General features: G+C 39.5%; 1 protein-coding gene and 2 long non-coding RNA genes across 21 annotated transcripts; all 3 read left to right on the forward strand.

Annotated features, from left to right (window-relative positions):
• Positions 1 to 1,619, forward strand: LOC109133268. Its single transcript, XM_019246256.1, has 3 exons — positions 1 to 429; positions 528 to 930; positions 1,186 to 1,619. Exons 1-3 carry the CDS (start codon positions 1 to 3, stop codon positions 1,617 to 1,619), a joined length of 1,266 nt encoding a protein of 421 aa, XP_019101801.1.
• On the forward strand, positions 6,991 to 12,305 carry LOC104790154. 19 transcript variants are annotated; one of them, XR_002038570.1, is made up of 17 exons: positions 6,991 to 7,746; positions 7,864 to 7,898; positions 7,991 to 8,038; positions 8,201 to 8,990; positions 9,081 to 9,184; positions 9,267 to 9,356; positions 9,442 to 9,501; positions 9,620 to 9,709; positions 9,795 to 9,854; positions 9,973 to 10,062; positions 10,148 to 10,207; positions 10,326 to 10,415; positions 10,501 to 10,560; positions 10,637 to 10,802; positions 10,915 to 10,970; positions 11,060 to 11,594; positions 11,760 to 12,065. It is a non-coding gene; the product is annotated as an uncharacterized LOC104790154 (long non-coding RNA). The 19 variants fall into 19 exon arrangements; XR_002038572.1 differs by having other exon boundaries at positions 10,637 to 10,746; XR_002038571.1 differs by adding an exon at positions 12,074 to 12,305 and having other exon boundaries at positions 10,637 to 11,594; positions 11,760 to 11,982.
• On the forward strand, positions 12,674 to 13,218 carry LOC104790155. The gene is made up of 3 exons (XR_768638.2): positions 12,674 to 12,873; positions 12,961 to 13,036; positions 13,147 to 13,218. It is a non-coding gene; the product is annotated as an uncharacterized LOC104790155 (long non-coding RNA).

The raw sequence follows: 13,591 nt of genomic DNA on the forward strand, positions 1-13,591 counted from the left end.
ATGGAGCAATCCTTTCGGCTCAGATTTATGTCTTCAAATCACGAAGCCGAGTACGAGGCCCTAATAGCCGGCCTCCAACACGCACTAGGCGTGGGCGTAAAAGAGCTCGCAGCGTTCAGCGACTCGCAACTCGTCACTAGCCAGTTCCATGGGAACTACGATACGAATAACAAACGGATGGACGTGTATCTTTGGGTTGTTCGATCTCTGACAGAACATTTCTCATCGTTCGAGCTCACCAAAATCCCACGTGGGGAAAACTCAGCAGCCGACGCCCTAGCCGCACTCGCTTCTACCTCCGACCCATTGGTCAAACGGGTCATACCCGTAGAAAGGATAAACAAGCTTAGCATTCCCATTCCCTTCAAAGCTCAGAGCATCCATCAGGTCGAGAGCGGCATTAGACCCAATGAGGAGAATCTCGAGCAGGTTCCCTAGCAGGATGATGAGCTCCTAGACGAGCACTTACCGGAAGATGAACACAACGCAGGGCCAAAGAAGGATTGGCGAATCTTAGATGCGTTCAGGGAGGCGAGACCGAGAGCATCATGAAAGAAGCTCACGAAGGACCCTGTGGAAATTATTCTGGAGGTCGATCATTAGCCCTCAGGATTAAATGGCAAGGGTACTTCCGGCCGACCATGCTCGCAGATTGCGACACGCATGCTAAAAGCTGCGACAGATGTCAACGCCAAGCTCCCATGATCAATCAACTCGCCGAGCTGATGAGCTTGGTCTCCGCCCTTTATCCCTTCATGCAATGGTCGATGGATGCCATCGGCCCACTCGAGCAGTCAGGAAGGCGACGCGTAATGCACCTTTTGGTCGTAATTGACTATTTTACCAAGTGGATCGAGGCTGAATCCTACCAATCAATTACTGGGGAACACGTGAAAGATTTCCTCTGGAAAAACGTGGTTTGCCGTCATGGTATCCCCTATGAGATCGTAACAGACAATGAAACCAACCTGATGTCATCTGTAGTGCAAACGTTTTGCGATGACTAGGGCATCCGGCTCACTCCGTCCACACCCCGATACCCTCAGGGGAACGGGCAGACCGAGGCAGCCAATAAGCTAATACTACACGGCCTAAAACGACGGTTAGGCGCCGCGTAGTGTGGCTAGGATGCTCAGCTTCCCGGAGTCATGTGGGCCACCTGAACTACACCGCGAGGGTGCACAGGCGAAACCGCCTTCTCCCTAGCTTACGGAATCGAAGACGTTGTACCAGCAGAGATCTCTGTAGGCAGTATCCGCCGAGTTATCTCCTCCGAAAATGAGACTATAAACGACGGGGCATTGCTCGACAACATGACTCTTATTGATGAAAAGAGAGAGCAAGCCCTAAAGCGAGCTCAAAACTATCAGAATGCTATAGCCCGCTTCTATAACTCTAAAGTCCGACCCCGAAATTTCATTATCGGAGAACGCGTACTCCGCAAAGTCTTCGATCACAAGAAGGAGAAGAACGCCGGGAAGATGGGAATGAAGTGGGAAGACCCCTACAAGATCACAGAGGTCGTTCGCAACGGTGTATATCGCCTTGTTGACGAAAGTAACGAAAAGGCCGAGCCACGGCCTTGGAATATCATGAATCTAAAGAAGTACTTACAATAAGTACTGATAATAACTGAACTACAATTTTGCTTGATCCCTTTACGGGGTACGTAGGCAGCTCAGTTCACGAGCGCAACAACCCTCCTATTCTTTCTCTTCATATCGAGAACTCTCTCACCAATGGAATCATCCCACCGAATTCTACTCGGTAAACAGTAAACAACACCAACTCAAACAAAGAAAATTAAAAAAAAAAAAAAGAGGAAGGAACCTCTCACTATTTAACCTCGACTTCGAGTATCCTTTAAAACGACCCCCTGAGGTATTAACGGGAAGCCATTAGCGCCCCACGCAAGTATCATAAAACCTTGCTACTCAAACACCTACATACGATACTATCAAACAAATTCCCTCCTAAAAACAAAAACGCAAGAGAACCCAACAAGGTCGTAACCGGTGTACCCTAGCTCGTGACAGCGAGCTCGTGTAAATCGAAGACTAGAACTCTTTTTGCTTAAAGCAAAGCGGGTAATAACCAAGAAAATAAAAAGGTTCAAGGATTTGAAGGCCTTCCCAGGCAAAACAACCAGTCTTTGATAAAAACCCTCCCGGGCAAACCAAACGAAGTCTTAAAAACAAAAACAAAAAAGAATAACAAAAGAAGAGGACATAAAAACATCAATCACTTGTCGTCAATCCAACAGAATTGCTCCCATGCTCGTCTAGACCTTGCGGGATTCCAGTTCCAGCATCAACCTACATCGGGGCAACCGAGTCCTCCGAAATCTGAGGAAGGTCGAGTTTGCTCACCGAGAAGTCCGATACTACAAGGGAATCAGATCGAATGGCAAGTACTACCTTCTGAGAACCCATAATTCGTAGCTCGTCTTCCACTATGGTTTTCCCCTCTCCTATCTGCTGTATCAGCAGAAGTTTAGACTCTATTTCTGCCAGAATCCACAGCTCGTCTTTGCCTTCTTCCGCTCCCATTTGTGCTTGATGGAATCCAGGATCACTCGGTAGTCCTGAGCTAACTTTGTCTTGGCGTCGTGAACTGCCCTCCGAGTCGCCTTGGCGTGTCGCTGCTCAGCCCCTGCGGCCTTATCTTTCAACCATCGGTTCTCTTTCAGCAACATGGACTACCCGCGTAGTGGTTCTCTCTCCTGGGCAACCTTCAAGGCCGTCGTAAGCTCATGGACTACACGCATAGTGTTCTCCAGTTCAGCAGCTTGCGGGACGTCTTTTAGCCTCCGCTCATAGAGTGCCACCAGTTTGTTGTTGGCGGCTATGGACTGCAACCCAAAGATTTGTGTCAGATGAAGGGCACGAGGAGTCGCCAAAAAAAAAAAAGAGTAAAGTTATAGTAAAATATATATATATATATATATATATAAGAAGAGGAGGTTCGTCACAAGAATCCCTAGTTTGACTTACCAAGGCCTGCGACGCCATTGCCTCGACATAAGCATCTCGTTCGCTGAGGTCTTTGACCAGCGGAATCTGGCACTTGGCGGCCTTCAGATGCCTGAAGAGTGTCGCCATTCCCAGATGATCCTCCACCGCCGGGAAATCGGGGGATTGAGCGAACTTCCAATGAAACGGACGACTTGTCGACGAGCCGCTCCCTGAGACAATGGGATCCTGTGCGGGTAGCTCAGCACGTTGGCTCGAAGGACGGCTTACTCGGCTCTCGCGTTCCCTATCCTCACCAGTACGGGGCGGCTCAGTCCGCGCTCTCTTGGGAAGTGGCGGGGGCTCGCTGTGAGTCGACTGTGAACTCACCAGCATCACCTCCCAAGCCGGTCCCGAAGGTCTCGTTGGGGTTGCAAGGGCCTGGTTGACCTCTTCAATCCCGGCCCGAGCAGGATCAGGATGAACAGCTCGAAGAGCGGAAGCCGAAGTGGCATCCACATCACTAGCGCAAACTCGGCGGGAGGGTTGAGATTGCTCTTGTAGTTCTCGGAGAGTCAGCTTCCTAGTCATGATAAGTGGCACGTAGGTCGATGATGACCTGGAAGATTGTAATTGAGCGGGAAAGTCTGTTCGGAAAAATAAGAGCAATTGCAAATTAGCATGGCGTGCAGGTCAGAATTCGTCAAAAGAAAAAAGAAAAACAAATAAACGGATTTAATAAACGGCGCAATATTTAACAGTAGTATGTTCCTATACCTAGACGTGCGGGAGAGCGTGCTGCAGAACCAATCTCATGGCGAACAGCGGGAACTGGCGGATTCAGATTCTCTGGTGGAGCTAAAGCCGGAGTGATCGGGGCGTTGAGCGCTGCGACGATGCGGGCTCGCGTGAACGAACTCCACCAGACTTCTCCTCCCCGTAACCTTTCAAGGAGTGGTTGTGTTGACGGAGTGTTCGGATGGTCTCCTGAATCTGCAAATTAAACACACAACAATGTAAAAAACGTTTGCAAATTAAACTACGAGTTGGATTTGAAGAGGTCGGCGGTCGTGCTGACCCACACAAATGGCCCACTGCGTCGGGAGGCGGGAGAACTTGAACCGCCCCACTGAGGCGGGAGTTACGCGGAAATAAAAATATTTTTGATGCCACCTGTCGTCTTTTCCGGGAATCCCTTGGATGATCTCCCAATCTTGACGCCGGGACATGTAGAATGTCCCTTGGAATCACGAGTTGTGTTTGATCTGACACAGCTTTAGGATATCATCAACCCCCAGGTCAAGCCCTACCTCGTGTCCCCAGACGTAGAGACCGATAACATGTTGAACGAAGTTTGGACACATCTGGGGAAACGACATCTATAGTCGTTGAAGGATTAGCATAACGATCTCCGTGATGGGGAACACGAGCCCGCATCGCTCAAAATATGTGGTGTAGGTGCAACAGAAACCGTCTAGAACAGTCTCAGGCGAGAATGAATCTCCGGGGGAGAGCATCATCTCGATATCGGGAGGGACGCCGTGCTTCTGACGGAGTTCCATGAGATGTTTCTCTGTGGTAATCAGAGGTATGTGGTTGCCCCATAACTCGAGTTGACGCATGGTTTAGATTGCCGACTTTGAAATCAATTGGGGATAATCAGAGAAATCTAACGATTCGAGTATAGGGAGGCAAGTACGAAAAAGTAAAGACAAAATAGTTGAACCCCTAGAACAGTTAGAAGTGAAGGGGTAGAAGGAAATATTACCTTGATGTAGTGGATGAGTGCGCTGTTATGACGAGACGTGTGACTAATGACTTATAAGTCATAATTGCTTCGGTTTTCGTAATCCCACGAATCTCTCCTTCTTCGATCTTGGCAGTCTAATAAAATTAGCTCTGCTCGATCTGGACTGTTGGTGAGAACTATATCTACCGTCGGATCTCAAAGAAGATAAAAACAATCATCACGGATCTCGGGAACTAGGATTTGGCGTGTCCGTCTCGAAGTAGATCACAAAACCGAAACATCAAGAGATTCCCCGAATATTCACCTTTAACTCGACCTTCAAGTTAAAAGGCTGGGGGGCAATTGTTGGTGTTGGGTTTCACCAGATATGGGCCGAAAGGAAAAGCCCGTTAATAGACAATTAATGGGGATTTTGAGATCGGACCGCAAGAGGCCCAATAAGCATAAGACGGTGAAGAGGATTCCGAGTCAAGCGAAGAGGGAGAGCTCGAAGTGGTGGAGGAGATCTCGGAGCGATGAGACGAGATTCAAGGAGGAAATTCAGGGCGTCGTTAGGCATTACCTTTTGATATATAATAGGCTTCTCTCTCGAGGGAGAGGGCAATTGATGTAACACGAATCAAACTTACTTAATACAAAATTCAGTTCGCAGATCTTACAGTTTCAATCGATTTAAACCGAAAGTCTGCCCAGATCTTATTTCCTAATCAAATCAATTTAGTTGTTGTTTCTTGATCCAACAATAACCTACTATTTTATTTTTGTATATTTTATTATATTGTTTTATGCTCTTAGAAGCTCCCTAATAATTCCCAAAATTTATTCATGTGTAATTTTTTCAATTTTAGTGAATAATATTAATTAATATTATTTAATTTTTATTTAATGACATAATTTCTGACTTGTGTTTTAATTACCTGTTGAACATAGAAATATTCCTGTATATTTTTCTCTATATTGAGGTAATCTTTTGTCTTCTACATATGCACCTTTTGATAAAGATGAAGAGGAAACTAATATAAAAATGAGCATATTGATTTTTTTTTACGATGATGGTGAAATGAAAATTTTAAATTATTTTTATTGTCCAAGCACTTATTTTCAAAATATGTTGCATGAAAGCGAAGGAAAATTTTGAATCTCCATTTTCAAAAAAACTGAAAATATAAAACAATAGTCATGACATGCGTACAAGAGTGTTATGGTAAGAGAATATGTCTAGGAATGTGGTTGTGAGATCTTACAAAAACTTCATATGTTCATTTCATATATTAAAGCAAATTTGTATATAATAAAAAATGGTCTCTCCCACTAACAATCAAAAAGTGCTCTCTCATATAGAACAATGTATATGTCTAATAGTTAGTTTTTTATAGGTGTATTTAATAGTTTGTTATAAGGCTATAGTTTAGACATATTATAAATTAGTTAATAAAATAACAAATTTATCTAATACGATAAAGAAGTTCATAAATTGAAAATATAACAAAACAAATAATTTTAAGTAACTAAATAACTAAACAACTAAACAATTAAAAAAATCGAAAAAAAAAAAACAAACAAACCTGCCTGACGGGCGGGCCTTTTTACCTAGTATAAAATACGTAAAGCTTGGTGCATTTCTAGAAAATAGTAATTCCAATTGAAAATGCGTTTTGTTTTTGACGGGTGAAAGACTTTGCATCTATGATAATTGTATCTTTATTAAACCAAGTGATTTATATGCTCAACGACAACGTCATCATGTAATACTAGTTAATTAAAATAAAAGTGGATATACAGTATGATCGCAGTGGAATGTTTATAACTTAACTATACTAAACATTTTTAATATGTTTAATTTACCTTAAATTTTGATCTTTTGGATTTCCAACAACAAAAAATGTATTTCCCGTATTGCTTAGATGATTTTACAACCTTATTCTTGCAAACATCTAGATAATTCCATGTGTTTTTTTTTGGAAAAAATCTGAATAATTGCTCAATAACTAGATTTTTATAATTTAAACGAAATATGTTTAACCAAGAAAAAGGAGGTGGGCGTAAACGTTGTCGTTTAGTCTTTTATTATAGCCGTTGGATTCAAAGAATTAGAAAGAAAGTAACGGTTATGAATTTGGGGTTTAATCGAAGAATGGTGCGGTTAAAAAAAATGTAAGTTTGGTTGTTTAGTTGAATTGACGACACGTCACTCTTCAAAACGGTCACAAATTGTGGACGTGAAACTTCATTTAAATCTGAAAAAGTAATCAATTTCGAAACAGAGAGAGAGAGAGAGAGAGAGATTGATCAATTTTGTGACCGTTGTTTGGGGTTCTCAATTGATAAACCCAGAAGAGACTTCTCAATCGATTTTGTGACCGTTGTTTGGGTTCTCCTCTTCCTTCTCTAAAAGTCCGAGAGAGAGAGCCATCTCCGATCCGATCAGGTTATGTTGTTATCATCTTCTCTCTCTGAATCTTTCAATTTTACCAATCTTTCTCTCTCTCACTCTATGATTCTCATATATGTTGCTTCTCCGTCATCGAAATTGTCAGCGCGATCAGGTTATGTTATCTCTCTCTCTCGCTCTCTCTCTTTCAATTTCATCTCTCTCACGCTCCGCCATTGATGATTCTCATATATGTTGGTACTAGGGTTTTGATAGGTCCCCTCTTCAAAGAACAACAAGATCGATAGTTTGTGTCATAGGTAATATGATTCTCACATCTGGTTTAATCAAGGACGACGATTCTCCTAAAGAACAAAGATGATTTCGTATCCTTCAATTTAAAATTGTTTTGAGATTTCTGATTCTGATTCGTTGGCTCTTCGGCTCATAAAAAGGATTTCTATGGTATTGTGATTTCGGTAGGACATGTATTTTCTATTACTATGAAATTCATAAATGAAATAGTTAATCGTGGGGGTTACCATTACTATGAAATTGTTTTGAAATTTCTGATTCTCTAATTCATAAAAAGGATTTTCTTGTTTTGTTTTCCGACGGGACTTGATGGCACATCGCACGAAGACACGCATAGTACTAGTCTCGTCTCTTCTATGGTATTGTATCTTCTTTTATGTTTCTTCTGTGTTCTGAATCTTTGTCTACTGTTTCGTATACCTTTGGGGTCCTTGGTTATAATACCGGATTGTTTCTTTGTTTAATATCTTAATTAGGTTTCTCACGGGTTAAGGGGAGCAATTCGTCTCAGGTTCCCTTTTTACTTACATGTTACATGATTTTGAATTTTTTTGATGGATTTGAACTACTGCTTCCTTACATATTCATGCTTTTGATCTGCAGATTCAGTTTTCTTCCCAAGAAGATGAAATAAACTCCATGGTTCTAATGGTCTGTAAGTGTAGTTAGTTTGACAGCTGAATATTACCTCGATTTTTATTACACTATGCCAACAACTTTCTTGAAGATAAGCTTGAGTGACACTGCTCCAGAAAAGTGGTAGAGCTTATTACTGAGAGAAGTTTGTAAGTTGCTGTTGGTCTCCTCTTGCAGGTTGCAAAGATGAACGAATAAGAATGAATATGCATTTTCATGATCGTTGATCAGAACATATGAAAGGCTGAAGGTAAAAGAAGCCATGAGCGAGGCGAAGAGAACAAATAAGCTCTCTAGATTCTCTCTTAAATGTCACCTCACATGTTTTTAGCGAGTAGTAGAAAATAATTTTGGGGTCAGCCAGTCAATAACGAAGACACATATTTCTTGTAAGAAAGAGACGAGATAGGAAAAGGTAGCTAATCAATCTAAAATCTTTTGCAGTTCTTTGCTTTTGGGTATAAAAGTAAGTCAACGTTACATGATCTTTTGTCAGTTCTTTGTTGCTTTTTAGTTCAAAGATATAGACAATGTGGGTTCCTAACATATTATCTTTGATTTAGATGTCTTGGAGACTGAAGACGTGAATAAACATGCCTAACCTTATCAAAAACTTGATGCCTCTAGTACTTATATCTCTTGGGACAGGGAGAGAGATTGAAAACCGTTCAGAGACATGAAACTAACTAGCAGTCGAAGTTGTGGAGCAGGAATTAGTCAAAACAGCTGGGAGAAGGATGTCAACAACTTGGTACAGGATAAGCTTAAGTGACACTCAAATCACGGATGCTGCTCCAGAAAATTGTAAAGCTTCAATAAGCCAGTAAAACAGAGAAGAAATGCTGATGAAAAAGAAGCAAATCATTTATCGCTAAGTAAGTTTTAATTTACTCAATTCAACCAGAATATGCTTAGGTAAATCACCTAATACAAGACTACTTAGACACAATCTCGACTTAATCTCCAGGTAAATTTACATTGTAACTTAAGTTCATTATGATTCATGCTCTGAAACACTTGTGTTAGACTGGTATAACTTCAAAATTTTCGGTTGCAGTTTTTCACAGACTATAGATGAAAAACTGCTCTTTAGGCGTTTTCTGGTTAGAGTTTACAGAGACCTCGAGACTCGAGCTGAGATGATGATGTCCACATCAATTTGTAATATATCTATCTTTTTCACTCGCGAACTGTTTTTATAGTATGAATAAGCAAGAAAACTGACAGCATTCTCATTTTTTAGGAAACTAAAGGATCCCTTGAAGCCTAAACAACAAATATCTGCCTACATTATTACGAGAGGAGTGCGCTGCTTTAAGAGAATTTGAGATAAGTAATGTAAAATGCAAGTATTATAGTCGTGTTATTTTTTACTGTTCTTTAAGTTCTTAAAGCTAAGTTGTGCGGATGAATTGCAGAGATGAATCGGAGAAGAGTGGAAGAACTTGTCTGCAAAATGAAAGGGTCTCTAAGAAAAGGTATTCTCCCATATTAATTGTGTAAAATGTTCAAAGGAACTAAATTTCTTGACCTGTTTGTCTATTATTGAACAAGGAGATATTCTCAAATTCTATTATTATTATTCTCATTTTTTAGGAAACTAAAGGATCCCTTGAAGCCTAAACAACAAATATCTGCCTACATTATTACGAGAGGAGTGCGCTGCTTTAAGAGAATTTGAGATAAGTAATGTAAAATGCAAGTATTATAGTCGTGTTATTTTTTACTGTTCTTTAAGTTCTTAAAGCTAAGTTGTGCGGATGAATTGCAGAGATGAATCGGAGAAGAGTGGAAGAACTTGTCTGCAAAATGAAAGGGTCTCTAAGAAAAGGTATTCTCCCATATTAATTGTGTAAAATGTTCAAAGGAACTAAATTTCTTGACCTGTTTGTCTATTATTGAACAAGGAGATATTCTCAAATTCTATTATTATTATTCTCATTTTTTAGGAAACTAAAGGATCCCTTGAAGCCTAAACAACAAATATCTGCCTACATTATTACGAGAGGAGTGCGCTGCTTTAAGAGAATTTGAGATAAGTAATGTAAAATGCAAGTATTATAGTCGTGTTATTTTTTACTGTTCTTTAAGTTCTTAAAGCTAAGTTGTGCGGATGAATTGCAGAGATGAATCGGAGAAGAGTGGAAGAACTTGTCTGCAAAATGAAAGGGTCTCTAAGAAAAGGTATTCTCCCATATTAATTGTGTAAAATGTTCAAAGGAACTAAATTTCTTGACCTGTTTGTCTATTATTGAACAAGGAGATATTCTCAAATTCTATTATTATTATTCTCATTTTTTAGGAAACTAAAGGATCCCTTGAAGCCTAAACAACAAATATCTGCCTACATTATTACGAGAGGAGTGCGCTGCTTTAAGAGAATTTGAGATAAGTAATGTAAAATGCAAGTATTATAGTCGTGTTATTTTTTACTGTTCTTTAAGTTCTTAAAGCTAAGTTGTGCGGATGAATTGCAGAGATGAATCGGAGAAGAGTGGAAGAACTTGTCTGCAAAATGAAAGGGTCTCTAAGAAAAGGTATTCTCCCATATTAATTGTGTAAAATGTTCAAAGGAACTAAATTTCTTGACCTGTTTGTCTATTATTGAACAAGGAGATATATATGGAACATGCGGAAAAAAGTAGAAGAAGCAAGAGCGAGAAGAAGAGCATAAAGAAGAATTCCAAATTCTCAAGGAAGGGAAAACCAACAATGCCACTAAGGTTAGTTACTTATCCCACGAGCTGCCAAGGGCTACAAGACATGTGTATAGACAAAGGTAGAGCTCAATATCTTATGGAATTGATGGTCACGACAATCTTGATAAAACGTGTTTCTAGTCATGTAGGTTTTCACATGGACATGAACATTAATGTCAAATTGGTTTTCAGGTATATTAATGGTTCCTATCTAATCCGATCATCCATATTGAGTATAGAGAGTATTGGTAATGAGACTTACAAAGGGAAACTTCTTATATAAATGTCAAATTGGTTTTCACATGGACATGAACATTAATGTCAAATTGGTTTTCAGGTAAATTAATGGTCTTGTTCCTATCTAATCCGATCATCCATATTGAGTATAGAGAGTATTGGTGATGAGACTTACAAAGGGAAACTTCTTATATAAGAAGGCTGCCTTGCGAGAGGTTAAACAATTTTTGAGGTAAGTAACGTGAACTCTTAAAGCTAATTTGTGCGGATAAATTGTTAGTACAGGTTGCAGAGATGAATCGGAGAAGAGTGGACGAACTTTTCAGCTGAACAAAAGAAAAGGTCTTGTCCCATATCAACTGTGTGAATCAATTTCTAATCTGTTTGCATATTATTGAACAAGGTGATATATATGGAAGGCAATGAAAGGCTGAAGGTAGAAGGAAGCCATTAGCGAGGGGAAGAGAACAAAGAAACTCTCTAGATTCTCTCAATAAAGGGAAAATTGTAAATGTCACCGAGGTTAGTATCTACCTCACATGTTTTTAGCGAGTAGTAGAAAATCATTTTGGGGTCAGCCAGTCAAGAACGAAGACACATCTTTCTTGCATAAGAATGAGACGAGATAGGCAAAGGTAGCTCAATATCAGATTCAGTGACGAATCAATCTAAAATCTTTTGCAGTTCTTTGTTTTTGGGTATAAAAATAAGCCAACGTTACATGATCTTCTTATCGTTTGCTTTTTTGAGTTCAGAGATATAGACAATGTGGGCTGCTAACATAATTATCTTTGATTCAGATATGTCTTAAAGACTGAGAACGTGAAGAAACATGCCTAACCTTATTAGAAACTTGATGCCTCTAGTACTTATATCGCTTCCTCTCATGAAAAGCCTTTTTCTTGGGACAGAGAGAGAAATTGACAACCGTTGAGAGACATGAATCTAACTAGCAGTCGAAGTTGGGGAGTCAAAACAGTTGAGAGAAGCTTGGTAACATTAAGAACGTAAGGTTGTTGCAGGGTGAGTGTAATGGGAGAAGGATGCCAACAACTTGCTTCAAGATAAGCTTGAGTGACACTAAGGATGTCAACAACTTGCTCTCCTCTTGCAGGTTGCAAAGATGAACGAAGAAGAATGGAAGAACTTGTCTGTGGAACAAAAGGATCCCTAAGAATTTGCTGACAGAAACCTGAATACAGGCATGTATGTAACGGTATATTTCTCTAAGTCAATTTATACAGTTCTGATTGATTAAGTCTATTTATACAGTTCTGATTGATTTTGTTCAAGCTACTCATAACATAAGTCTCGTATATTCTATATCCTTAAATTTTTTGGTTGCTTCCTTGTATTCTTTCTTAATTCCTTGATGACCTTCTTACTTCCTTGCATACATGTTTAATTTCTCTCCTTATTTACTGAGTTTTTATTCTTTGCTCCTTACTTATTAACTTGCTTGATAGAATCAAATTACATGTAGACCGATCGACCTCAGCTGAAGAACGGTATTATATATAAGTTAGATCTTTAGTCTTTTGTTATCTCTGTCTATTTCTATCATTAAGTTCTTGTATCGACTAGTATGATTTTGGCTATTATTGTTCTTGAGAGAGAAAATTATTTAAGGATTGTGAGCATATTTCTGTTATTAAACTGAAAGATGAAACGACCTGCAGGGTTCTCATGCTCCCTGATTCTTTGCTTAGATTTTTGGGGGTCTATTCACTGAGGTAAACTCAAAGATCCATGAGTTGAAGTTAAAAATTGAGAAAGAAAAGTTGGCTATGTTGCTTGGATGGATTTCTGATCTCCCATGCTTTAGTAAATGGTTTTCTTACAAGATAAGATATAGATGGAAGCGTGCCAATTAATTCTGCCCTTGACTTACAAACTGCAAACAAAACTTTGAAGGTAACAAATGTCCCCAAGATGATATTTACCTTTTATTGCTTACAAAGGTACAAGACTATAAGGAGCTGACATGATCCATATCTGCAGTGTGAGAATATCTTGAAAAATGAAACTTCCAAGTTTGACGAGCTTCATCACAATCCATGAAAGATAAGTTCAAAAGGTATTCTTTTGATTGCCCTTTGGTTTTGTCATCTTTCACTTTTAATATCAGTAGTGTGTGTCAACAAAATATTCTATCACTAGTATTGAAGATTTGTTACTACTTTTCAGACGCTATTTCCAAGTTAGGAGGACAAGGAGAGACTCTACATGCGATAGGAACAACTAAGTAAGGAAACAGAACCCGTTATGAGACCACTGTTAATAAGATGGCAAAATTACTCAACTTGATTGACACATTCCCTTTGTAATATAACATGTACGGAAAAGGAGAAGACAATGATATCAGGAGAGGTTCTACACAGAAGAGCTTGCTCAATAAAAGAATTACTTGAAAAAAAACATCTGATGAATGAAAGAGGCAAGTAATAGCCTCTTTTCTAGAGAACGAAGCCTCTGATGAATGGAAGATTAACATCTCTTCATATGACACTAGAAGGTAAAAGAACATGACCCTTTTATTCTCTTTCATTTTATTGTTTGAAATGAATGATTAATTGCATTATAGCATGATCGACCACAAATTAACTAATCTATCTGCCATTAACAATGTTGT

This window comes from Camelina sativa, chromosome 6 (genome assembly GCF_000633955.1).
Source record: "Camelina sativa cultivar DH55 chromosome 6, Cs, whole genome shotgun sequence".
NCBI classification, from domain to species: domain Eukaryota; kingdom Viridiplantae; phylum Streptophyta; class Magnoliopsida; order Brassicales; family Brassicaceae; genus Camelina; species Camelina sativa.

Bases quoted from the DNA above. Each gene is read 5' to 3' on its own strand.
- LOC109133268 (XM_019246256.1), top strand. From the start codon at position 1: ATGGAGCAATCCTTTCGGCTCAGATTTATGTCTTCAAATCACGAAGCC. The intron at 430-527 runs GTTCCCTAGCAG...AGATGCGTTCAG, and splicing joins ATGAGGAGAATCTCGAGCAG to GGAGGCGAGACCGAGAGCAT. The intron at 931-1,185 runs GTATCCCCTATG...GAGGGTGCACAG, and splicing joins AAACGTGGTTTGCCGTCATG to GCGAAACCGCCTTCTCCCTA.